We start from the raw sequence: 27,114 nt of genomic DNA on the forward strand, positions 1-27,114 counted from the left end.
TACATGGTACTGGTATGGAACCTAGGACTTCACATAGGTTAGGCCAGCACATTACCAACTAAGCCACATCCTCAGCCCTCCGTTAATAATTCTGATGAACAGATATCTGGGATATCTTTTGGCTATTTTAACAAAACCTTCCTGAAACTGTTGCAAGACAAATTGATCTTCAACAAAAAAAAGGGGGGGTTCCTCACAGAATGCAGATCTCGCTCATTAACTGAAACATTAGCGGGATATTATCATGTGTTCTTGAGTGGCAAAGGTAGCTTTAAAAAAAAAAACAACCTAGCACTAATTCCTCGGTGTTTATGTACTCAACCCTCCCAAACTGAAGTCTTTCAAGGAATGAATAACAAAGTGCTATTGATAATCTCCCAACAGACAATGGCTCAGAATGAATCAGAATGAACACAGGTTTGTGTTTTTTTTTTTTTTCTGTCTTCCAAGTTTATTTTGAATTTTTATTTTGGGACAACCAAGCAGCTGTTGAAGGAGAACACACAGAAGAGTCATTCTGGCACTTTTGGACAGTACATAAGAGTGTTCTTGAACAGTCACATTCAATCCCCTTGCTCAGCCCATACTCTCATCTTTGGTGAGCAAGATGGGCACACAGGATTCCAGAGTTAATACATAACCCTATATACAAACAGCCAGTGGAACCAAAATGGTGGCTAGCGGCCAAAGGGATGGACTAGGAAAGGGCATCTCTCAGTGTCCTCTAGTCTACCTTAGCTAACAGAACCCACATTACACGTGATAACTAGAGAGTATACTGTGTTGAATGACGATGCTGAGCACAAATGGCACTTGGCAGCATGCAGTTCAAAGAAAGGGGTATCATTTAGTAACCTCATATAAAACCCAGGCAGTTCAATTAAAAGGGTTAAGAAAAAACATAAAACTGAGGGACTGTCTGTTGTCACTGTAAAAAAGGCACTTGGAGTTAATGGGACCAGAATTGAAGGACTCTTAGCCGATAAAAATTGCAGTACAATTTCATCAAAAGGCTTAGATGATAAGAGACGACACACAGGAGTTCCTGAAGAGAGACACTGAAAATCAACCACAGAGAAGCAGAACAGATCAAAACAAGGAAATAAAAACTTTACAACTGAATTGAATTGTATTTTAAAGGAAAAAAAAAAAGCACCCCTCCTCCCACAAAAAAAAGAGAGAGAAGCCTAGGTAAAGCGAAGTGTAAGCAAAGGAACGACAATGGAGCAGCAATGCATAGCTTTCCTTAGCGATAATGCCGACCTCGGGAAACTACCCCACTTCCCAGGAAGGGCTTCACAGTGGCATTATCGCGGTAGAATGGAGGGGTCAAAGAACGCAAAAAGAGTTTCCTCTGTTTCCAGAATTGGAGGGAGAACTGAGGTGATCCTTGGAGCACGGCAACCACGTGTGGTTTGTCAGCATCCCTACTGGGACAAGTCATGTCCAGGGAATGACATACGGGTTTCCCAGCCACCTCCCTGGAGTGGCGGAATGCCAGTCATCCTTGTTCTGAGAACCTTACTCTCTTTCCCCACCGGCACAGTCATGCCAATGCATCTCCTTCCACGGACTTCATTCCTCAGCTTCTCCACACACAGGTATGCACTTCCATAAGAACGGATATTTGGCAATTTTATATTCCACATTTAGGGACTCGTTGATGGCTCATTTGATGTTAAACGCCATCAGGGGTCTCTCTTCTCGTTTTTGCCAGGGGCTTTTCTTATCTTCTCCTTGGTCATCGTCATCATCATCATCTTCATCTTCATCATTGGCGGATCTGCTCTGGTTGGGACTGGCTAACGACTCCAGGGGAACGTCGGAAGTTCGTTTGGTCGTCTCCTCCTGTAGGCTGGGCAGCTGTCCCCCACTCCTCCGACCCGACCCTTCCAACAAGCATCGCAGAGCAGTGTCCTCAGGGGTGCAGACTGTGGTCCCACACTCGCTGCTGCTCTGGTCCATGTCGTCCAGATACACGAGCTGCGTGTAGGCAGTGCTGTCGTGCGCTCTGGGTTCTTTCTGCTGGTGCTCCTGTACAGGGGGGTGGCTCTGCTGGAGAGACAAAGGCTCTCCCCTTCCCTTCCGGGCAGATTTTGGTTCATTCATATCCACGCCAGAGTCCAAACTGGCATCGTTACTTCCATTCCTTCCAGCTCTTTGGAGATCAATGTACGAATGTCTAACATGGGCATTGGACCGTCCGTCTAGGGAGACAAACCACGCCCGAGGGTGTGGAAGTGGCTTCCCACCTCCAAGTTCCATCAGCGCCTTTTCAGTCAGGAGCTGCACCTCACTGTTCATTTGAGCCAAAGCTGCATCGTTCAGGGATGCTGGGATGGACAGGGACTCTGACATCGATGCATTCTGAGAGCTCCATTCCCGTGTACCAGCATCCTGTAGGTGCTGCTGCGAGATGGCCTGGGAAGACAAGGGTTGGCCCTGCATCTGAGAGGAGGGGTGTGGGAAGATCCCCGCATGGGGATTGGACAGCTCAGCCTGCAGCCTTCCTATTTCCAGCTGCTGGTCAGTAGGGACCACCAGAGGCTGGCTCACATAGGAATGGTCCCCTGGAAGTTTCATATAGTGAGCTGGGATGACCAAGGCAGGTAACACTTTCCTGTAAACGCTGTCATTTACCTGGTCCACGGAACTACAGCAGATCAACTGGCCTGGCCTCGGGAAAGAAGTCGGTCTCTCCAGGTGATCGACAGATCGAGACATCATACATTCAGTAGGTCTGCGGTCCAGCAGTTGCTCTTTTTCAGGGGAAGAAGGTGCGGGGTACATGTGTTCCTGAATGGTGAGTTTGCTTCCTGCCGACGCCAGGCCTTCTTGATCTTGCTTTTCAAATAAAGTCTGGGAAAGCATAGCATTATAACTACCCCTGTAGTCATTGTTGCCAGGGGGCTCGTAGCCTTCTCCTTCCATAGATTTTCTTGCCTTTAAGGGGAAAATCTCCACCGATTTATGGTAGTCTTTCCCCAGCGTCCCACTTGGTGTCAGATTATCAAAGGATGCTTGGCTTTTATCCTCTTCTTTGTGGGACAGAAGCTCCTCCCGGGAGCTAAATTCCTGTGAGGTACTATAGGAGAGCTTCAGCATGGGTGTGTGCAGGTCCCCCTCGCCATTGGGGGACATCATTTCTAAGTGCACCCCACCCATCAGTTCCTTTGTCCCTGGGGCCTCTGGGCGGCTATGGCTGGAGACAGAGAGAGGCCCAGGATAGTCTGATGCTCGGTGAGAGAAGAGCAAATTGATGTGAGACATGGATGTGGACTGATCCCTCTTGGAGCTCTCCATGGCGGGGGGAAGCTGCAGTTTTCTGTGGTGCTGTCGGGGTTTCAAGCACTTCCTCCTGCAACCAAACAGGCGACACGAGCAAAAATGAGAGACTCGTGATGGCAAAGTTTCAGGGAAGATCCTAAGTCAATCTCCACAAGGAAAAGCAACAATTTCTAAGGACCTGAAACCCCCTGAGTCCACACCCACAAGTTATCTATTCGCTGGGGAGCACCTAGGAGTCAGCAATACACATTCTCTCTAGGGTAACAGAAAAGGCAACAAAATAAGAACTATTGTGCTTTGACCTTGAGAGTTTCAACTCTTCGTGAGCGTTGAGGAATATTATGAATGAATCATGTAATAGCTGCCAAGCTCTTTTCTTTTTTGGTGTGTGTTTGTGTAGGGTTGCATGTGTGTGTGTGTGTGTGTGTGTGTTGCATACGTGTAGGATGGAGAAGGATGTTGAGTGTTCTCTGTCACTCTCCACCTTATTCTAGGATCTCTCAAAGAATCTGGAGTGAGGCTGGCGGCCAACAAGCCTTCCTGTCTTAGTCTCCTATGGCACTAGGAATACAGACTGGTGAGAGTGTGGCTACATTCATCTTTCCACATGGGTGCTAGGGATCTGAACTCAGGCCCCCATGCTTGCACAGAGAGAGCCTTACTCACCGAGGCATCTCCCAACCCCTAAGATCTTATAACTCTCTTAGCATTGTCTAAACATATCCTAAATGTTTACATTATTACATAACCTGTGGGCTCTTTGCAACTTAGATTACATGTTTGAGTTCTAAGTGATCTTTCATGAGAAAACCTAGCACGGTTGTGGGAGGGGGAGATGAGGAAAGAGAAGGAGGAAGAGGAAGAAAGACTTCCAAATACCAATTACACAAGAAATTCTGCATTAAACAAATATATTGTCAAAATGGTAACACTTTACCTGCAATAATATAAAAGGAGACACAGCAAAACCAAAAGAATGAAAGCCATTCCTCCTAAAATGGCCAAAAGAAACACCGTGTGATACGTGGTAATGTCCTGTGTCACAACGGGACCTAGAAGGTCAGAAAATCTCATTTTAGAACTTTGAATTCCTTCAAATAAGAATAGGGATAATAAGTTGAGACTTATTTTTTAATGACTTTTTTTTTAATGCCTCCTGCCTGAGGGTCAGAGCAGTGACCAGGCAGAGGCACCCCTTGGACTATGCTCTTGAGGCACGGCCCCTCCTGTCCGTGATGACCATCAGCACTCCAGTGGCCTGCAGCCCCTGATGCTCTTATTTCCCACTTAGTGGAGAAGCGAGCCTCCCTCAGCAGCATGCTCAGCATTCTAAATACATGATCTTTTAATAAAGGAAAATGAATATAGGATAAACCATGGAGTAGATTCTCATTTAAGAGATGAACCAAGTATCTGGGGATTTTACAAGGTAAGAGAAAATGGCAATGATTTTATTCTCACTTTTCCTGGGTAATTATAAATACAGAACACTCTTTGCCTGGATAAATCACTTTAAATATATAATATAAATTTACAGTGACATTAAAAAGTCATGTGTGACCAAGATGCTTTCCTATTTAAAGCAGTCATCCACATCATCTTTTTTGTTTATTTATTTATTTTAACAAGGCTAAGCTTTCATGTTCATAGTCCTCTCTAGCACTTAAAGATAAGATTCCAAGAGACATACAAAACAAATTTTAATTTACATTGTAAAGAACCCCAAGAGGCATATGTAAGTTATGTTCTTGATGTTTAAGGGTGATCTAAATCTGTCTCATAATGTTAAGAGTAATATAAAGCTGGCTTACATGTTAAGTCACAATGGACTGGTAACAAAACCTCTGAATGACAATACTTAGGCACTTATTCTTGTCCTGTGTTCTGCAGTGCACAGAAGGGACGCAGTGGCTTCATATTATTTATCATTAAGTACCCATTTGCTTTATTAAAAATTTCTTTTTGACATTCAATGGACAGATTTTTTCAGAAATATTTTTAAGGAGACAAATTCTCATTTCCTCCCTTTCTCCCCTGTTTTCCCTCTGTCTCCTTTCCCAGGGTTTCACTATAAGCCCTGCCTGGCCTGGGTGGCCTTGAACTTTCAGCGCTTCTTCTGCCTCTGCCCTACTTGTGCGTGAATAACAGGAGCTTATGTCAGAACTCCTCGCTCAAATCTTCCCAGAGACAAATGAATCTAATGAAGTTAAGCAGGTTTTGGAATCAGTGATATTTCCTGAGTCCAGAAAAAGAAATCCTCCCTCAAATATGCACACCTAGTGGGGTGGGAAAGTGACCTTAATGACGCCACACTACCTTGACTGTTCACAGGGCATTTTAATAGAAAGGCAATATTCAAAGACATCGGATTTGATCCTTCATATAGAAAAAAAGAGAAAAGAAGGGAGTGTGTGGTGGGGGGCAACTTTGGGCATATAAAACCATTCTCAAGGAACTAAACTTTGGTTTGTTAAGTACTCAGAATGTAATTATTTGAGCCTTTGCCAAAAGAAATCCCTTCATAAAACTCACAGCTAGACTTCAGTTCCCATTTAAGCAGAGAATTAAAGAAGGAAACCGTAGTTGTTGTTTTCTTTCTTGGGCTCAGGGAGGCACAGCATCACTGCAATGTGTTTTAATAAAAGCAGTGGTAGTGAGGTTACCCACGTGTGCATCCCCATGCTCACACCAGAGGCTGGGTTGGGGTTGCTTTTCACAGCCCCGAGCTGCTGCTTTCACTGCATAGAAATGCTTGGAGATTTGTGTTGAACAGCCCTTGCTTTCCTTTTTATAACAGCATATATTAATATTAATCTGCTGCATGGTGGGAAAATTGACAGCCATGGTTGTTTGAAATCTATCTTTTAAAAAAGGTTCACTTTAATACCTGGATTTTGTGGCTGTTACTCTGGTACCCAACGCATTTCTTTTCCTTAGTTTACTTTTTGAGTCTTCACATAAGGGAAACTGGGTATTTCTGTGCCAGGCTCCTGCTGGCTATGCTGTGAGAACAGTTACCTTTGAGGAAAGCTCTCAAGAGTGTATATTTTTTCCGATGGGAACGTGGTGTCTGTGTGAAAGGTTTTCCAACACCTGCCTCTACACTCTTATTTTCTTGGTTCAATATTAGTCCATTGCTAACATGTTTTGAGTTTTCATTTGGGAATGCATTGAAGGTGATTTTGTAAGAGGCACCGTTTAATCATAGCTTGTCTTTAACCTACCTCAATCCTGTCTAGAACTGCATGTGTTTTAACATGTGTTAGAAACAACACAAAACAAGAACCAAGGTGTACTCTGAGCGTAAACATTGCTGAGGAAAGTGGAGTGAGTTTCAACCCAGGTGGCATGGCTTTTAAAGGCAGCTATGGGAGCTATCCCTAGAAAGAATTCTTATGAAAAGCACATTATTCTGAAAGACCACTGGGATTATGCTACGTATATATACATATATGTATACATATACATACGCACATGTATATGTCATGTCCTAAATAGGAATCAATCTACATATCCTGAGGAGATCATTCTTTTGAACACTGGGCAGATGGCTGTATTTAAGGTGTTCAGAAATGCTAACCCAAGCATTTGCCTCAAGAAGTCCCCAGGAGCCGCTTCTTGCTGAGTGCTTGGCCTCAAGCTACGCACACACCAGGCTACAGCTGCTGTTTCAGGCATTAGGAGGTCACACCCTGTACATTTGCATTTAAGAATCCCCTATGGCAGCTGTCCCAGCCAAACGGGACTGGGGGTGGGACCATTTCCACGCACTGTGCCTGACCTCCGTGGGAAAGTTCTATACACTACTCCCACCCCACAGAATAGCCTTTCTCTATCATTTGATGTTTTAAAATATGATATGAACTACCCGTTGAAGTTATTTTTAAATAATACTGATCCTGGACCCTCAAAGAAACCCACTGATCACTGCCACTGTTGACTTTGTATTACCTGGGATAGGAGGAGACATGGCTGCCACCCAGTACCCCAACTGGGGAGCAATGTATGTCCACGTAAGCTGGCTGCCTTCCTGGTGCACAAGGCCGAGACCACTCTTTAGCCACGTTCCTGTGGGATTCAGAAAAGAAATTCAGCAGGGCACTTGGGGAACTCCTATTGCAGACATAAATGTTTATAAAAGTCACTTGAAATGCCACATTAACAACTCGCTGGATAGCCAAGATCAGTGGTTCTCAAACCTGTAGGTCACGATGCCCACAGGAGTTGCATATCAGCTATCCTGCATATCAGATATTGACAGTACAATTCATAACAGTAGAAAAAATATAATTATGAAGTAGGAACAAAATAATTTTATGGTTGGGGGGGGTCACAGCAACATGAGGAACTGTATAAAAGGGTCACAGCATTAGGAAGGTTGAGGATGACTGGCCTAGATAGTCACATTGCCATCTGAAGATCGTACACAAGTCTCTGTAGAAAGTCTTTGCAACTCTCCTTCAGAGAAAGGTGAACAGTTTTGGGTTTTCTTTGTCTTATCAACTAAATGAGTTTCAGCCGCTTTATCAACCCTTACTCTTTCCAAACACAGAAAATCTGGGCAGAAGCCTCTGCAGTTCAGAAATATCACAGAGCAATGACACCGTGTGCTAGGGGCTGGTAGAGGTGGGAAAGGAGGACCCAGAGCTGTTTATCGTATTTACATTCAAGCAAATAAACACAGTTCTTATCCCTAGTTAAGGCTATGTTTCAATTATTTAGCAAAGATTTATTTTCTCTCTTATCTATGCTGGGAGTAGGGATGCTAGTTAATAACTCCACCACTGAATCACAACCCCAGCCCTAAATTTAAAAACATCGATCCATCAATGCCACCTTTGCATACTCTGAGTAAGTGTGGTACAGGCAACACTTTAAAAAGGAAAATCAGCTATGTACTAGCTTCCTACAGTATATAGCGTCCATTCATTGTCTGTAATTCTCACAACAACTCGATACCATATGATTTCATTTCCTTTTATGGAGATGCAGAGATTGAGGAGTGGTGAATTTCACAAGGCCTGGGTGCTGGGAGCATAGCCCAAAGGGATCTGGGTCTGGCTGACTCCAAGGCTGGGGCTGTTTCTTCTGCTGTATCCGGCCACATTCCCAGAGGCCTTCCTAGGGAATGATGACATTGCTCCTCCGGAAAGCTTGCAGGCAGGTGAAGGCTCACTGATAGCGATAAACTCCTTCTAGGCCTCTGGGCTGTTTCCTAGCCCAAATGGCAACAGTGCTCACCAGCTGCAGGAACCTTAGATTGAGGCCTTTGATGGCCACTGTAGGCAGAAGGTAAGAGTAAGGAGGCCGCCATCTCAGTCCTCCCAAGGCTTGCACACCTCTCCTGAACAACATGGTGCCATGGGGTACACACAGGGATCCTTCTGAGCCCTCCTCACTCCTACAATCACGGACCACCCAAAACCACCACACGTTCGATCCCAGAGTACTATAGGCCTCGTTGAATCAAGTGTGCCAAATATTTTACCCTATGCCCTCCAATTCCAGGTTCACATACTACTAAGGCAAAAGTAGATTTTCCATGCTAAAGGATGAAACAAAACAAAACAAAGCAATACTTGGGCTGCTTCTAGGCACTATTAGTTGCTATGGCAACACTCAAATGGAGAGGGTGGAAAGGTGCCTGGTGATGCTTCCCACCTCATACCCCCGCTCTTCGGCACAGCAGCAACACAAGGCAGGAAGGCAGGGTGAGCTAGGCATAGGAAGAGTTCTGCATTTGCGACCTTCAAATGCAACAGGATAAATCATGGCTGTAAGTGATTCTGGTTCAAGTTAGAGCACAATATAAGCTGATAGGTTTCTAAAACTAGTGTGAGACCATAGATGCTCAGTTTAGACTCATTGCCTGGATCATGAATCCAGCCAGCTCAGAGATCACTTAGCATCAGAGAGAACCAGTAGTCCTGCATGGCTTCTAGGGAAATAGAAACAGAAGATGCTGAATATAGTCACAAGAAGGGTTTCTCTGCTAGGCAAGCAAATTTCCCCAGAAGAAGAAAATGGAAATTTTCAGCTGCTTCCATCACCCCCTTGTCCTCTTCTTCTGCCATGACTCACACGCTGTACCCACTCCCACGCAAGTGCTTCCCCACCAGCACGGCACGCAGCATCTCGGGATGAACCGGGATGCAGCCACGCATTCTTTGGTTTGCACTTTCCCCAGATCAGATGTTTGAGTCATTGCTGTTCAAATGGGGTGGGTACTAAATGGGATCCAGCAGGCTAGAGCTGGAAGCTGAGTCCTGAAGCCTCTTCATTCATAAACAAACCACCGATTCTGCCTGAGTTGCCTTTTACAATACAAGAAATCAACTGAAACAGACTCGAAGAATCCCTCCGAGTTACACTTGAGGCAAGCCAAGTGGTTGGAGGTATTACCAACACCCCACACCCATATCTACTGCCCCGCTCACTGGTCCCTGCTCCAGCTTGGAAGATTCAGCCTGATGGTGATAGTGCCAGCGGCATACAGAAAGGCCATCTACTAAAAATATAACTAAGTACTCTGGAAGAACGTCAAGAGAATAGTGTCGCCTGGAGAGAGAAGACGACACCCACGGAAGAACAGCATGCAGAAGCATGAAACAGTGGACCAAGTGAAGAACAGACAGGTTCAAGATGAACAGGAGGTGTCAGGTGGGCCAAGGCTGGGAAGAAACTTTGCATTTGCCTGCACAAAACTTGAAATAAATACCATTAACAATGGGAAGGTATGGGAACCTGTAAACAAAGGCCAATTATGCTCCCGTGCCCTCTGTTTAGTCCCTGCCCAGCTAGTCCTCATGACTGACGGCTATTGTAGTTCTAACTCATAGAGTTTCCCTCTATTCTAAAAGATGCAAATCTGAGTTTGAGGAGAATTCACACATCTGCATATTCTACATCTCTTCATTCCTGGGAAAAGCTTTTACTGTATCATAATTTTCCCAAGGCACATGTTGTAAGCATGCTGTTTTAAGTCTGATCTCCAATAGATTACAAGCTCTGAGAATGCGAACCTGTGTGTTTTCTATCTTCTGTCTTCTGCCATGTGCCTTCAAATATCTATAAAGCAGGATCTCCACACTGAGTGGAACCTAGAGACACAATCCAAAAAATAGCCTCCGTCTCCTTCTGAGGAAGGCTGGGTGTGGTCGACAGGAAAGCTATCTTAGCAGGAGTGTGACTAAAGTGGCAGGGAACACAGCCAGCCAGGGAAGAGTCATTAAATTGGGCATGCTTTCTATCAAATGCACAAAAGACAGCGACAAAAGTGTGATGCTGCTGTGGGATTCGATTGTGCTGTTACTAGCATGAGCATTTTCCAAGTTTTTGGTTTTTTGTGTGAGGGAAGGCTATAGGAAACATGAGGACTAATGAACTGTGTGCTGGAAACACATGCTTCTCGTCACTGAGACCCTGCTGCGGTAGGATGATGAGGATTTCCCACTTGGGCAGCAGCAGCAGGAGGGTTTCCCACTTGCACACTGGTGCACAGAAATGATCATTGTGCCTAAGGTGGGGAACAAGACTTGGATTCTTTACAGGTGAAACCAATGGCAGAGCGGACAAAGCTCGTCGAAGGGTCCTGCGCCGAGTGATGTTCTGAGGTAGCTGGGTGCTTTGAGCAGGTGCTTGAAACGGTGCTTCCATGTGTGCGCATGCGGGCACCAGTCCTGCGCAGACAGCACAAGGCAGGTGCCAGGTTTTCTACTTTATGAGTGGAAGAAAGATCCAGCTGCCACTTGGCGAGGCCACCTTCTGGATGGCTCTGGGTGCTGCTGAACACCCTCTGTGAAAGGGCTGTCCTGATGAAGATTCTCACCTTTGGGATCCACCCACCGAGCAGCCCCCAGTCTACAGCAGTGCCTGGCCTCTCTGGGCCCACTTCTTCTGATCTGTTTTTCTATCTTCCCCTAGCCTGCTCCTTCTTAGCCTCTTCCATGGCTTCCTTAATATAACTGCTCCTTCTGTGTCCTCTCCATATGCAGGCAGTTGAGACTACTGCTGGGAGACACAGAGATCAAGGCTGTCACTTGTTGATGGCAGATAGGCAGGGCCTACACTTTCTAGTGCGTTGCCAGCCCCAGGCAGGGCGGCCTTAATGTGCAGAAGCCACACAGGTGCAGCTGCATCAACCTGGTTGCTGAGCAGGTATCTCAGGAGTCGGCAGGTGACATGTGCCTCTGCTTTGACATGAACCTGTGGTTGGCACTGTGTGTGTGTGAAGGTCATGTGATCCCTCTGTCAGCATTGAGGAAAGAGATGCTGCAAGACTGGCTAATCAATTTCTAGCTAATCCATTTGCAAATGGCTTTAAAGTCATTGGAACCATTTCTAAAGGAATCTTGAGCAAAAATGAATACAGAAAACAGGCAAAGGTAGGCTGTTCATAGGAATGGAAGCTAAGTCTCCTTCCCATGAGGCTATTCTTCTGTACCTGCCAACATCTGAGAAGAAGGTTTGGCACAAATACAAAAGAGTACATGTAATTTTGATTCAGACACATTTTTTTTTCCTTGACAACTTGAGGTCATGGTCATGATCAATGGCAGTCCTAGGTTCAGTGCCCCTAGGAACACAGAATTGAGGGTTCTGGAGATGACTGATTGCTCTTATGATAAATAGCTCTTCTACTGCCCACATGCTCACTGTGCCTTTCTTCTTCTTTCAATAAGGTTTATTTATTTATTATATATACTGTGTTCTGCCTGCATGTGTGCCTGCATGCCAGAAGAGGGCACCAGATCTCACTATAGATGGTTGTGAGCCACCATGTGGTTGCTGGGTATTGACTCAGGACCTCTGGAAGAGCAGCCAGTGCTATTAACCTCTGAGCCATCTCTCCAGCCCCACTGTGCCTTTCTTATATGCCATGTTCTTGCTATCAAGTTCTGCTCCTTTACTATTGCCATGCCCAATTTGCCATGTTCAGCACTCTGTTACCATCTCCTTAGCAAAATGTTGTCTAGAATAATGTGTCCAGGCAGTGTAAGGACAGGAGGTCAACCCAATTTCAAACAGTGGCACTCTGATTCCAAGTTTGGTAGTTTTTTTGTCTGATTTATCTTTAAGAGTTAAACTACAGCCGGGCGGTGGTGGCACACGCCTTTAATCCCAGCACTCGGGAGGCAGAGACAGGCGGATCTCTGTGAGTTCGAGACCAGCCTGGTCTACAGAGCTAGTTCCAGGACAGGCTCCAAAGCCACAGAGAAACCCTGTCTTGAAAAACCAAAAAAAAAAAAAAAAAAAAAAAAAAGTTAAACTACACACCACTGAAAGATTAATAAATATTTTCAAGAGTGGGTGATGTGTTGAAAGAGTGCCTTCAACTTCTGGAAGTGACTTTGTTATGTGCTTAGCTGGCAAGGTTTACCGTGTGTGAAGAGCTGTGGGTTCTTCACATGGTAGCAGCATTTAACTGTAATTATTGTTACATATAGTAACGATCAAATAGGACACCTCATGCTTATCTGTAAGATGAGGTGGGGTCTTTAGCAATCACTATACTATAGTCACATGCTTTTATTATTTTATGGTAGTTTCTGAGGAAGAGATTAACTTTTTAAAAGTTTTTAGTTTTGTATGTTGCTACATGTGTTTGAACATGTGTGTACCATGGTGCATGTATAAATGCAGATAAATGTTTGGGAGTCTTCAACCTTGTTGAAACTCAGTCTCATTTCTGCTGCTTCCTACACCAAGCTCGCTGGCCTGGGGAACTTATGGCAGATTCTACTAGCTCCACCTCCATCTTGTCCTAGAAATTCCTGGATCACAGATGTGTGCCCCCATATCTAGCTTTTTATGTGGATTCTGGAGACTGAGCCCAGGTCATCAGATTTGTAGGAAAAGTGTTTTAACCTAGCTCAGTTGGATCCTGGGTCCCTGAGACTTTTAAAGCTAAATTAAAATATTTATTTTATTTAATTACGTAGTTTACTTTTGTACTGGAGATCTGGCCAAGGGTCTTACACATGCCCAAGCTGGTCAGGGGTTTGGATTACAGGCAAGTGCCACTGTATGTGGCTAACCTTAAAAATGAACTGAACCTAATCAGCTGTTTGTCTTTCCCTTTAAGGGCTTGACGATTTAAGAAATAAGTTTTGGGAGAGGAGCCATAGTGGTAAACATCAAGGATTTTGAAAGGCTAAAGAGCTTATAGATCTAGCCAGAAGCACCAGATACAAGGTCATGCTGATACAACATAGTGAGAACCCTCCATTTACAACAGGTACATAGAGATTTCAAGAATGCAGACCACTAAAGTATGAAATTAATTAGCCCTACCTGAGAGAAATTTTGTTTATTATCCGCTATGTTCAGTTCCCACCCAGCAATTGGCAAATCATGCCATGACAGTCACAAAGGAGCAAGTGGGGTTAATAGATAGGATCATGGTCCTCAGTGTTAGTAGACAGGACCGTAGTCCTTGGTGTTAGTAGATAGGATGGTGGACCTCAGTGTTAGAAAAATGTCTTGGAATAAAAGATGGCACAACAGGGAACCTGCATGTGTGGTAGAGCATTTATCTCCACAGCTTGCTGAAGAATTTGCAAAGACTGAGGTGTGTGTGTGTGTGTGTGTCCGTCCATGTGTGCCTGTGTGTGTTGTACTGCGGTTCAGCACATCTGGAGGAAAGCCAAGGGGGCTGTTCCAACAAGTTCCTGGACGATGTCAGGCTACTCACCTGTGAACTGCATTTCCAGTTGCAAAGTCTTCAGATATGAAGACCTTTTAGGGCTGGAGGACTTCCTAAAATAACCCTGATGCTATTTCCTACAATGTGGCCCACTGCTGAAAGCGCCTTTGTAAGTATTCTCTATGATCTGTTCAGGAAGTAATTCAGCCTGTGGCAGACCATACCAGGGGTTGACAGGGTCAAATGAGAGAGACAGCATGTTGTATGATGGAAAGTGGTACTCAGCCAAACGGCTGCTGTGTGTGAGGCTAAACTGGTTCAAAATCAAGACCCTGGGGTGCACCATGGCATCCCAGCCTGTTCTGCCCCTAAAAAGTTCCAGAGAAGGCTTCTAGATGTCTTTAGGATACCACGTATCCTCTCCACAGGCTCTGACTAGCTTCTCCACTCTGCTGACAACACTGTTCAACTGTCTTGTGGTCCCGACTTCAGTCAAGCACATGGCTCTACTGCCTCATTTAAGAATAAAAACCTTGCCAGAGGAACAGTTCCTGAGTCAGTTTGCTTCACTGCTTTATTTCCGAGCCTGCAGCCAAGAGAGAGGGCCGACATGAAGATGATGTCCAATAAATGCATGCCGTGGGGCTGGAGAGATGGTAAGAGCACTGGCTGCTTTTCCAGAGGACCCAGGTTTGATCCCAAGCACCCACATGGCCCTCACTGCCATCTGGAACTCCAGTAACAGGGTATCTGACACCTTCTTTTGGCCTCCATGGACGCTGTGGTGGACAGACATACTTGTAGGCCAAACACCCACATAAACAGGGGGAAAGCTAGACAAATGAATTGTGCAATTAAATTTTCATCACATTTATTTATTGAAAAAAAATTATTTTTATTTATATGCATATGTATGTGTCTGTGTGAGTGGATAAAAAGCATGTGAGGGGATCCATGGAAGAGTTCTATTTCCTGAACATGGGTTCACAGTGCCTTGTGAGTCACCTGAGTTGGTACTGGGAGCCAAACTCAGGTCATCCAGAAGAGCAGCAAGTGCTCTTAGCTTCTCAGTCATCTCTCTACTTTTACTTGTATTTCGCGTGTGCATGAACACCAAGGCACTTTATGGAGGTCACAGGACAACTTGCTGGAGTCAGTTCTTTCTCACCATGTGGCCTGGGGATTAAACTCCAGCTGGCAAGTTGGTGGCAAGTGCTGTTCCCCACTGAGCCAGCTTCCTGGTACTTGTTCAATTTGTGAAAAAGGAAATCCAAGCTTAGAAGTCCAAGGCAAGTCTGTGTTTGCTTTTTAAATATTGGCAGAGAATTAAAAGACAACAGATAGAGATTCCCGAAGTGTCAGACGGGCTGAACAAAGTAGGAGGACAAGTGGCTTTTGCTTTTGTACCCCCAGGTAACTGCACACTCAGTGGAGGGCTCTCCCATGCACAGAGATCCGTATCTCAGGAAAGGAGGATTTGTAGTCTGCACCCCCTCTTCTCCACATCCAGGCCTGGACACTGTGTGCCCTAGGCACTCCCTGGGCTAGATTCCAGCTGTTGTCTGATAGGAAAGATGGGATCCCTACCTTAGGCTTGGTCTGAAAACAATGAAAGACACTGGCTTATAGAAATATTTGTCTTATTAATGGATATACCTGGTGAAGTGACTACATTAAACTTTGGTTGGGTCTAATTTTTTTTAGTTGTGGCCTTTCTTTTCTCCCCCCTTTAACTGTGATTAACTCCAAACTGCATTTCTGAAATGTGTGGGCTGTTGTGATGATCATATCTGTGTGGTATATTGCGCCACTAGGAGGGGAACTTCTGCCAGACTTGCAATGTGACACAGTCTGAATGTGCTGAGCTTGTTCTGTGTGCTTGTGTGCCTATGAACATGCACATACAGATGATTTTAGAGGGGGTGACCCAAGAGGGAGGCTGGAAGAACCACAGTCACCCATTCATGGTGGACGGTAGGTTCTTTATGACTCCTGTGAAGAGAAGATGGTGGCACAGGTTGCCATGAAGCCGGTGATGCTCAACTGACTGGAAGGAGCAGACATGAGGAGTCTGCGCACATTAGACACATCCTGCACGAGGGACCACCTATCCTGAACTCAGGAGTCGTTTGGAAGTTCAACTTTAGACAGTGAATATAGAACACCCAGTAGAACATGAGCACTGACATGGGGCTACGTGGTTGGAGTGTCCCAGAGACTCATCCTGACAGGACACTGGAGTGCAGCAGTAACAGAATTATAGACTCCAGCGACTGCCCCTCTTTCTCACATACTGCACCAAAAATTATCAACCTGTATATGGGCTAATAGTAATGATAAGGACACTGAGGGTGCTTAGGCAAAGGAGTGAGAAAGGAAGAGGGAGAGGATGAGAGAGAGGAGGGAAAGAGAAGAAGGAGGCAAAGGAGGGAGAAAAGGAGGAAGGGGAAAGAAGGGAGAAGAGAAAGAGGAAGTAGGAAAAAGAGATGGGTAAACGAGAGAGATGAGGGATAAGAGGGGGAGAAGATGGCGGAGAAGATGAGGATGAGGGGGAGGAGGAGAGAGGAGGAGGGAGAAGGGCAGCTAGGAAGGATTTCCCTAGGTTCCTGACCCTGCTGTAGCTTATCTCTAATCACATTTCTATGGCGTAGGGACTCTGGCTACCGAACTCCTTCTCAGATGTGAAATCAGAGGCCCACTAAGGCTAAGTAACTGGTTCTAGACACCATGAGGAGGGGATGTTCAAGTTCAGTTTGTTGTGATTGCTGGTCTGTGGCTCCCTGTTTTCTCTGTAATGCTAGAAACTGTAGATGACGTGTATAAACCCATCAAAGAGACCTTCACATGGTATTCCTCTGTCAAGTGAAAGGAAGTGGGTGTAAATGTATGCTAAAAATACTTGGGGGTTTGAACCATGCAGTGGCGGTACATGCCTTTAATCCCAGCAATAGGGAGGCAGAGACAAGTGGATCTCTGTGAGTTCAAGGCCAGCCTGGTCTACAGAGCAAGTTCCAGGACAGACTCCAAAGCTACAGAAAAATCCTGTCTCAAACAAACAAACCAAAAACCAAAAAAAGTATATCTATGTACACACACACACACACACACACACACACACACACACACACACACACCTGGGGGCTTGAGATGGCTCAGCAGTTCACAGTACTGGCTGTTCTTGCAGAAGACCCAGGTTTAGTTTCTAGTCTCCATACTGGGTTTCTTAACTGTAACTCCAGTTGCAACGGTCTGACACTCTCCTCTGTCCTTCACCAACATCTGCACGTAAATGGTGCACACACACACACACACACACACACACACACACACACACACACACAGATAAAGATCTGGTCGGCTGGGTGTGTAGCTTAGTTGGTAGAGTGCTTGCTTGCTTGGCATTCATAAAACCCTGATTCAGTCCTCAGCATAGTTTGGATGTGGTACTGTACACCTGAAATCTCAGCACTCAGGAGGTGGAGGCTGCACTATCAGAAGTTCAAGGCCATCTTCGGCTACACAACAAGTTTAATGCCAGTCTGGGATACATGAGACTGTTTCAAGCAACAACAACAACAATTCTAAAATAACTTAGGGCATATTAATGTCCTAGTTATTTTTCACTTAGGCTCGCAGAACAAACATCAAATTTCCCCTGAAAACCCAGGCCAAAAAGCAGACTCTGAAAGGCCTAGACGCTTTCTGGCAGTGGAAACGTCAGTTGAAGGATATGCAGTTACCACGCATCCCCCAGCAGCTCCATCAGCGGTAGCTAATGGGTAACTGTCACAGAATACAGGGATCCTCTGAGAAGGACTGATTTGCAAACTCTCAAACCACAAAAGCAGGCAATAGTCATTTGTCAGGCTTGCCCAAAATGGTTTTGGTTAAATCCAAGCATGGTAAATTCTAGTTCTATGCAAAGTGATTCTTTAAGAAAACCAACACCCTAAGAATAGAGTTTTCAAACAAAAATGCCCCAAACCACAGCTACCCAAGAACTAATTTTCTGAAAATCATCTTTCCAAGGAGGCCACCAACACAAAAGCCTTAACAGTGCTTAGCAATGCATGACAATTACAAGGCTGTTTTTTGAGTTCCTAGGCAACGCTGCAAAACAATTGTCTGTCTTCTTAGATCACTGCACAGGGCAGCACAAGTATTACTAATTCCAACTCTCATCCTTAGGGGTGGAGTTTTGTAATGGGATGCTAATAGATCTATAGCAATGAACCCCCCGCCCCATCTTAGTCTCAAAAAGCAAAGCAGATTGTCCGTCTGTGCCCTGCCCCAGGATCTTAGTCCAGACAAGGTTTTTATTGGGCTCTTGGCATTAACCCCAATGCCATGCCAGTTCTGCCAGCTCTCTTTGCAGACGAATTATCCATTTCCCACCTAGAAATCTCATCAAAACCCAATTCCCTCTCAGGCTGTTTTTCATATCTGGGAAAACAGAGGCCTTTCTCTAGCATGCACAAGTCCCTAGGTTTAGTTCCCCAGCACTCCGAAAATCAGGTGCTCTTGGAGGCAGAGGCAGGAAGGTCACAAGTTCAAGATCACCCTTGCTACACAATGAGGACTTCTCTTTGTTCCTCCACTGTAGGCTTCCCTGAGAAATGGCCTATTTGTCTTTCTTAGGAATATACTGATATCACCCTCAGGTAAGCCAACTCCTTCCTTTGTGCAATACCCCTAATTGTCACATCTGTTCTTCCAGGAAAAAAAGGTAGTGTATATAGTTCTAAAATTAATCCCACATAAAATTATGTATTTAAACTGTTAGAAAAATAGACATCTCCATTTCCAACTTTTATAGCACAGTGTATCCCTCTAAGTCAGTCAAACCACAACAAACTGAGATCCTCCATCTAGACAGATGGTTTAATATTTACATGATTTTAAATACCTGCATCTATTTCTCCATGTCAGAATTCTGGGTCAGCCTTGAAAAAAAAACACAATTAACCAAGTCCTTGGCAGTCTCTAACTTACTCTCGGTGACCTAGATAACCCTTTGATCAAACTTGAGGTCAGAGAGGCATATAAAATGATCTTGACTTCATTTTTTAAAGAACAGTTTTAGGTTCGCATCAAATTTGAGAGAATGGTGCAGACATTTCTCAATCCCTTCTACCCACACCCCTACACTTGATCCTCCGAACAACACCCTTACAATATCTTGCTACATCAATGGACCTACACTGACAAATAAATGAAATGGATTTGCATTTTAAATAAGCTTCACCTCCGGGGGCAAGCCGACCAGGACTTACCTGAAAGACTGTGAGCCCCAGCATATACTAGCAGCAGCCAGGCCCCAGGGGAGGCAGGCCTACTCCACAGGGCAATTATGGCCGTATTCCTAAGTACCTGCTATGGATGCACCATCTGAGATGAGAGGCCGGTTCAGTAGCCACCATCTCTATAGCAACCCACACATACCCTGCCTGCTGTGTTTGGGAAGGCAGTTAAAGCTGGATTCTGCAGCATAGCTTCACTCTCAGCCTATGCTTTTCTGTCTGTCATCTTACCAGAGTAAGAGGGTTCAAATAAATGAAGTGACCCTTAAACAGCAGAAATCCAAATCCCAAATCTAAAACATTATTGATGCTTTGATTACTCAGTATCAGTCACTTTCAATTCAAACCACTGACCTGGTTTGCTTATTCATACATGACCATTCCCTAGGGCAACAAGTCAAACAAGCCCCTACTCCAGAAAGCCATCTGCTGCCCTAGTTATACACCAAGGAAAAAATAAATGTCCATAAAGGGAGTGGACACGATTGGCCCTCACTGTCCGGAAAGCCCCAGCTAACACACATTTGCCATGACCAACTTTCTTCCCCGGGGTGGGAAGGAAAACTGCTTACATCAAAGGCCAAACTGGCTCCTGCACATAGATCAGAAAGTGTGGACACTGCTCGCTTTACCAACCAGTTACCACCTCCATGGACCATAGGGCACAGCCTATGAGAGAATCTGAAGTTAGAGAATCCTGCTAATGCCTCAAAAGATAGGACAAACATCTACCAAGTGGAGAGTCTCCTTTGCTGAGTAAGGCTAGTGGTACTCCAACACAACACACGAGAGTGTACATGCAAATGTCCCAATGTAGAACATGTATGTTACAAGTGGCATTCCAATACAACACACAGAGAGTGTACGTGTACATGTTTCAATGTAGAACATGCATGTTGTGCTTCTTCAAACAAGTCCTTCGAGGATATAGGTGGTGAAATATACAACATATATAGTGTTGTAATGTGGTCACTAAGAACCAATCCATGTGTCCTAATAAAGTGTTAATCTATTAGGTCATACTCTGATGAACAGAGGTTGACATATAAAGATGCTGATCTTTATACTGGGGATTTCTTTGCTTGCTTCAAAAACAGAAAATAGAGTAAAGACAAAAAGAAAAGGCAACTGGGGTGTTGGAGAGATGGCTTAGTGGTTAAGAGCACTGGCTGCCTTTCCAGAGGACCCACATTTGGTTCCTCACACACACATGGGTAGGGGACAGACGCTGTCTTCTCGTCTCCACAGGCACCCCCACCATCATACTTGCACCCCCACATCATTTAAACATAATAAAATGGATCTTTAAAAAATCTTTTAAAAAGTAACTATGACTAAATGGCCACATTAAATATTGACCCTTCTGATGGTCGGATGAAGAGAACTTCTCTACGTCTCTCCTAAGAGCACTTGTGCAGTTACCCATTCAAGACAAGGTCTGCATCAGAGCTAAATATGAATTCACTAGATCAGCATTAAAAATGTGCCTTTATCTTTCACACAGAAGCCACACTGAGAGAGCGGTGAAAGCTCTGGGAGTCCCAGTCCTATACTGAATGCCTTCCATGCTGAATGCCAGCTGTCACTCCTGGAACTGTTGGAGTCTGCAAAGGTGACAGCAAACAAGAAAGTGGCAGCTGAGCCAGCACCCCAGTTACCTTCTGCAGAAAGAAACCACTCCTGTATTGTAGTAGTAAATTCAGAGAGTTTCCTCGGCTAAGGTGTTTGGATCAGGAGTCACAAGAGTGTTCAGTAAAAAACTTAGTAAAGCTTTTGGATTGTGGGGACGTGAGCTGGTGTTGCAGTGATAATACTCGCTGGGTGTCACAGGATGAAAACACTCATAGACAACTCACCAACAAATGGACATGACCTTATTCCAATAAAACTTTATTTAGGGGTTGTGTGTGTATGTGTCTATGTATTTTATGTGATTTTCATGTGTTCTGAGATCTTTCTTTAATGTTTACTTGTCTCCATTTTAATTGAGTATAATTGACAGATAAAAGCTGTATATACTTAAGGTGCATGACTTGATGTTTGATGTGTGTATCAAAATACACGATACGCCATTACCTCACAGATACCATTTTCTTGATGACAATGCAACATGAACTCTCAACAAAATTTAAGAACATAGCATTGTCAACCGTATTGACATTGCTGTAGAGTTCACTTCTGAACTTTCTTAGCGTACATGAGGGAGCTTTGTGCTCATTGGCCTCATCTTCCCATTCTCCCCTTCCTTCCACTTTCTGATTCTTTCTCCAATCTTTTAAAAATATAAAAATCATGCTTAGCTTCTAGGCTCTAGCCAAATGATCCTGGTTCAAGTGAAGTCTTCTTAATGGATTCATAACTTGCTTTTTCTGTGTATTTAACAATTTGGAATTGGCAATTATTTTGATTTACCTCCAAAGTAATTAATTTAAAGAATTAAATGATTTCAAGTGATCATTATAATAAATATATGGGATGGGCTTGAATAGATGCTGCATTTTCTTCCCATTGCACTGCTGAGACAGGATCTGGAACTTTTATATTTAACTGAAACATTTTAATAAAAAATAACATTAATGATTAAATATGAGAGCGAAACAGCTTATGAAATATGTAGGCTTAATCGAATTGAGGAAGTTGAAGAACATATGGTTTCTATGAGTTGTCTGTCCAATTTTAAAGTTTTCTAAAATGCATTTTAATTAATTTTATTATTTTTGAGTGATGATACAGTGTTGGCTCTGCTCTGTGTATGGGCAGTCAGTCTGTAATTAAGAGGAGCTGGGCTGTCAGGTCCCCTGAGGTAGAGGATAATTTTAAAGGCCATTTACTGGAAACAGATCGAGCATACAGTGAGGAGACCCAGTGTAAAGAGGATTAACATCATGAGGATTACCTCAGGTTGCAGAGACTTTACCACAATGTGCCTTGGTTTTTTACTGATTTCTATATTGTATGCATTTTCTGTGGCTGCTGTAACAAGTTTCTCACAAAAATAAAGAGTATTTTATTTTTATAAAATAAAATTTTTTAGAAATTTATTAGAAATTATTTAGAAAATAAAAATAATATTTTCCAGATTAAATCTCTTATCTCTGAAGGTCAGAAACCAAAAGCAGCTCCTCTGGGCTGAGACCAAGGTGTGCAGGGTGAGTTGGAAGGGAAGCTTCCTGGTCTGGTCTTTTTTAGCATCCGATGTGCACCTGTACTCCTTGGATTACAGCACCTTTCTCTACTTTTTAAACATATTACTCCTACTCCTGCTCACTGGTCTCCCCAGAAACTCCTCTAACTCTGTCTCCCTCTTTTCCGAGGCCTCTGGCGATGACAAAGGGTCCATCTGGATAGGCTCACCTCTCTACCTAAAGATTCTAGATCACATCTCCAGCACCTCTTTATCACATAATATGACATTCATAGTGCTCCAGAATCAGGACATGGAATATTTGGGGGGACATTATATAGCTCATGACATAAAAATTATTTAAATAAAGTTTTATTGTTAACTATATGCAGAGTACACTAGTGAGGGTGAGCATGCTTCTTTAATATATTCATTGTCATGGCATATGTGACATGCAACGAATTCTGCAGAAAGCTTCATCACATTGGGAACATAGGTTTTAATGTCCCAGCCCTATTCACCCATATTCAAATACATTCATGTGATAAATAAGAAGGCAGGAAGGAGGGAAATAAGAATAGTAAGGACATAAGCACCAGGATTTTGATGGGGGGGTGGTGGAATCCAATGTCAGTCTTCTCCTTTGCAACCATTTTCCTAACCAATCTCTCTCTCTCTCTCTCTCTCTCTCTCTCTCTCTCTCTCTCTCTCTCTCTCTCTCACACACACACACACACACACACACACACACATCTCTGTCATCTTGTTTCCAAATGTTATATCTTAAATTCTTCTGACTTTAAAAAAAGAATTCATTTTTTACTTTTAATTGTGTGTATGTGTGAAACGCCTGTGGAGGGCAGAAGAGGATGCTGGATCTCCTGGAGCTTTAGGTCCAGATGGTTTGACCCGCCTTACTGGGTGCTGGGAACTCAACTCTGCAGAGGAGCTACCTCTTCAGCTCTACTCTGATTTTTCAAAATGCTGCAAACACCCTTATCTGATCAACGAGGGCCTTAACCAGGAACTTTTCCTAACCACACAAAAGTAGACAGGACACTGCAGGACCAGGCAATGACTAAGTAGGAGCATAGTCACTTCTCCACACACTGCTAGTACCACGGAGGCACACACCTGCAGAAGGGGCAGTGATACCTAGGGCACCGGGAGAGGGATTTCAGTGAGCTTTACAAAGCTGTGACAAAGTATCTTATGAAAACAACTGAAAAGGGAAAAGATGTATTTTGGTTCACAGTTCATCAAGTTTTAGCTCATGGTCAGTTGGCTCGATTGCTCCTTGGGTTTGGGGCGAATTATAGCAGAGCAAAACTGCTTACCTCATGGTGGCTGGGAGCCAGGGACTAGAAGAGGCCAGAGTCCTTCAAGGTCATGCCCCAGTGACCTACTTCCTCCCCCAGGCCCTATCTCCTAAGGGTGTGAACCCCCTCCAATAGCACCATCTACTGAGAACCAAGCTTTTAGCCCAAGACACGGGGAGAACATTTGAGATACGAACCAGAACAGTTTTGATGGGTCTGCTAGTGAAGTGACAAGGCCTGAGGGGGAAGTGTCAGTATGTCTGGACAGTGACTGGGAAGGAGAGAGAGACAGGGCCTGGCTCCAAAGAGATCTGCGTGCCATGCTATGACACAAGCTCTTAGAAGTACCACGTAGGAGTTCAGTCTTTGACTAAGAAGGTAACCTAAGCCACACTACAGCAGGCCCAGTGGAAGGAGGAGAAAAGAGGAGGCAGCCAGATGACTCAAGGAGTTGATAAAATGGTTTCCCAGCCCTGCCACAGGAAACCCAGAGAAGGACAAGAAGGTGAGTCTGAAAAACGCTGCTCTTTTCTTCTGTTGTTTTGAGACAAGGTCTTGCTGTGTAGCTCAAGCTAGTTTCAGACTCATAGGAGCCCTTTGCTCCAGCCTCCTGATGCTGGGATTTCAGCATGTACTAGTCTGTCTGGCCAGAAAGCCATTTGATGGAGCACAGCTATAAGATGAAACAACACTTTCCTGCCCAAGTTGCTTTTGTAATGGTGTTTTATCACAGCAATAAAACCCTAACTAAGAAATGCAGTATGCATTAATGTAGTGTTATGATACAACTAGCAATGTCAACTTTAATATAGTCATTTAAACTGAAGCAATCTTTAAAAGTTACTACAAATCAAAAACTCCATGAAAGCCCCAAAGATAATTACTCTTAAGTGTAGTTGCTAAAATTATGTTTTGACTGATTCAAGGAGTTAAGTACTTAAAAAATATTATTTGATATAAAAAATTCTCATTAGCTAGGGGGTGGTGGTGCACGCCTTTTATCCCAGCACTTGGGAGGCAGGAAGAGGCAGATCTCTGTGAATTCGAGGCCAGCCTGGTCTACAGAGTGAGTTCTGGGACAGCCACAAAGAAACCGTGTCTCAAAAAAAAACCCAAAAACCAAACCAATTCAAACCAAGACAAACCAAACCAATAGAAACTTTCACTAATCTTCATTATGGTTTAACAATGTTCTGTTGATAGTTAAGAGCTGGTTATAAGCTTGACTTTCACAGGACACAAAAACGTCATCCAGGCTGTGTATGAACATTCGAACATTGATCAAAGATATTTACCATAGCCTTAGTCCATATTCTCCCAAACGGTAAGGACTGGTGAACTGAGTCATGTATTTATATTCAAAGTGGAAAACTGCATCAAGCCAATGCCACTGACCCTGCAGAACCATGCTGCCGTGGCAAGACACCGCCCTGCTGTAATGACGGCAAAAGCGGGAGACAGAACGATCCTGACAGCATTTCTACTAGCCTGCCCAGCTGGCCTGCCAAGGCTGGAGAGCTTCTACTTGAAGTACCCGAGAAACTCTCGCCTCTCTTTCTCTTATGTCACTGGCTCAGAGGAAAGCAAGCTGCCTGCTGCCATGTTGGAAGCAGCCTTAAGTAGAGGACCACATTGCAAAGAGCAGAAAGCTCTGGCCACCAACCAGCAGGGACTACAGTCAGCTTGTGACTATGGCTGAATCATGAGCATGCTTGCCAGGCCTGGTAGAACCTTGCTAAGCTGAGCAGAGCTCTGGTTGCCGGTCCCACTGTAGCTTTGCTGGGGCCCTGAGCCTGAGCCATGGTCATCAGTGCTTGGGTTCTTCCACCTCAGGAACTGTGAGACGCGAGACACTCATTGTTATCTCAAGCTGGTAAATTTTAGGGTAACTTCTTAATCAGCACCTGACAACACACACATGTGTGTACAGACAAATGACTAAGAATTAAAAATAGATTAGCATCTTTCTCTAGGACCATGGGGACTATTCCTTGTTTCAAACAATGTTGGCAAATATTTTTAATTTATTCAGGAGGTAAAAAAAAAAAAAGCACATAGTCAAGAGAGATCATAGAACCTTCAGAAAAACTAAAAGGATGAAGTTTAGGAATGCCAATTTTAGCTCTGATGGCTTTACAGATTCCCCCTTTAAATTAAAAACAAAATCAAAACAAATCAAAAGCCAAAACCAAAACAACCACAACAAAAAAACAGACAAGAAAAATATCGACTCCAGAGGGCATGCTCAGGGATGCTAGCTTACCCAGCTTCTGGTCAAACCGCCATGCTGCGACGTACGCATTGTGCCTCAGACTGCTCTGTGTGGCCAAGGGCACAGTGACATAGATGGGGCCATCCACCAGCACCGGTGTTCCGTTGCTGCTCTGCAGGTGCACACTGACGGCTGTGACGGGGGTCAAGTCATACCGCGTGCTGTTTCCTGCAAGGAAGAAGTATGTCCATCACTTGCTCGGAGGACTTGGGGCTTCAGAAATCCTCCAAGGAAAAACAGTCGCTACTATCACGTACTGGTCAGGGGCTCTGTGGGCATCAGTAACCCTCACACCCATAACCTCATGAGGCAGTTCAAACCCACATTTTATAAAGAAACAGGTTCGGATGTGGCAGTAGCTTCCTGGAGGGCGTATACTAGTTAGAGGCAGAGCTGAAGTCCAAGTTCAAGTCTGCCAGGTATAACAAACTGTGCCTTCATTGTCCACTCTCTTTTGCCTTCCTTTCCTTTCTTCCTTCTCTCTTCCTCCCCCTCCCTTCCTTTTCTTTTTCCTTCCTTCCTTCCTTCCTTCCTTCCTTCCTTCCTTCCTTCCTTCCTTCCTTACTTCCTTCCTTCCTTCCTTCTTCCTTCCTTCTTAAAGGCAGGGTCTTGCCCTGTGGCCTGGAACTCATGATCACCATGCTTCAGCCTCTCAGGGGTCGAGAGTATGACCATGGTGGAAAAACCTCTTCTCTAATACAAGATAAAGAGTTTGGGGGAAGCTACAGAAAAAAGGCTCACAAAATAAGCTCTGTTCATATCACAAGACATACATCTATAGGATATATTATACACACACCAGCAACAAGTCAGCACCTTAAAAACACATATTTTGGAGACCATGCTTTAAACAAAAATTTTGTCAAGGATTGGTTCAAAATATTAACTACTTCTACCAGAAGTACAGGACTGAAACTTAGACATGGAATGTGTATGTGTTGTTTTAGTTGCACTGTTATTTTGGTCTGTTTATAAGGAATTTGATATCCCAGTTATTCTCCATTAGAGACCGTTTATCCAAGCCAGTGCTTTAATGACCGTCTATAGACAAGTTAAGAGAATGGGAGTGATATTTATATACTTAAGCAACCCATTTCAGATTTTTCTTTAGTGAAATACAATATCACACAAATTACATTCTGTCATAATTTTACAACTTTGCCTTA

General features: G+C 44.1%; 1 protein-coding gene across 1 annotated transcript in view; it reads right to left on the reverse strand.

The window, feature by feature from the left end:
- Positions 1–433: 433 nt before the first annotated feature.
- Fam171a1 (family with sequence similarity 171 member A1) overlaps positions 434–27,114 on the reverse strand; it is a 127,915-nt gene continuing 101,234 nt past the window's right edge. Inside the window, exons 6-9 of the mRNA XM_013348952.2 lie at positions 25,940–26,116; positions 7,240–7,356; positions 4,226–4,340; positions 434–3,358 (exon numbers count right to left, since the gene is read on the reverse strand). Coding sequence (XP_013204406.1) covers positions 1,669–3,358; positions 4,226–4,340; positions 7,240–7,356; positions 25,940–26,116 — 2,099 coding nt within the window. The 3' untranslated portion in view covers positions 434–1,668. The remainder of the gene's footprint in view (positions 3,359–4,225; positions 4,341–7,239; positions 7,357–25,939; positions 26,117–27,114) is intronic.

The sequence above is a fragment of the Microtus ochrogaster genome, chromosome 16 (assembly GCF_000317375.1).
Source record: "Microtus ochrogaster isolate Prairie Vole_2 chromosome 16, MicOch1.0, whole genome shotgun sequence".
Taxonomy (NCBI): domain Eukaryota; kingdom Metazoa; phylum Chordata; class Mammalia; order Rodentia; family Cricetidae; genus Microtus; species Microtus ochrogaster.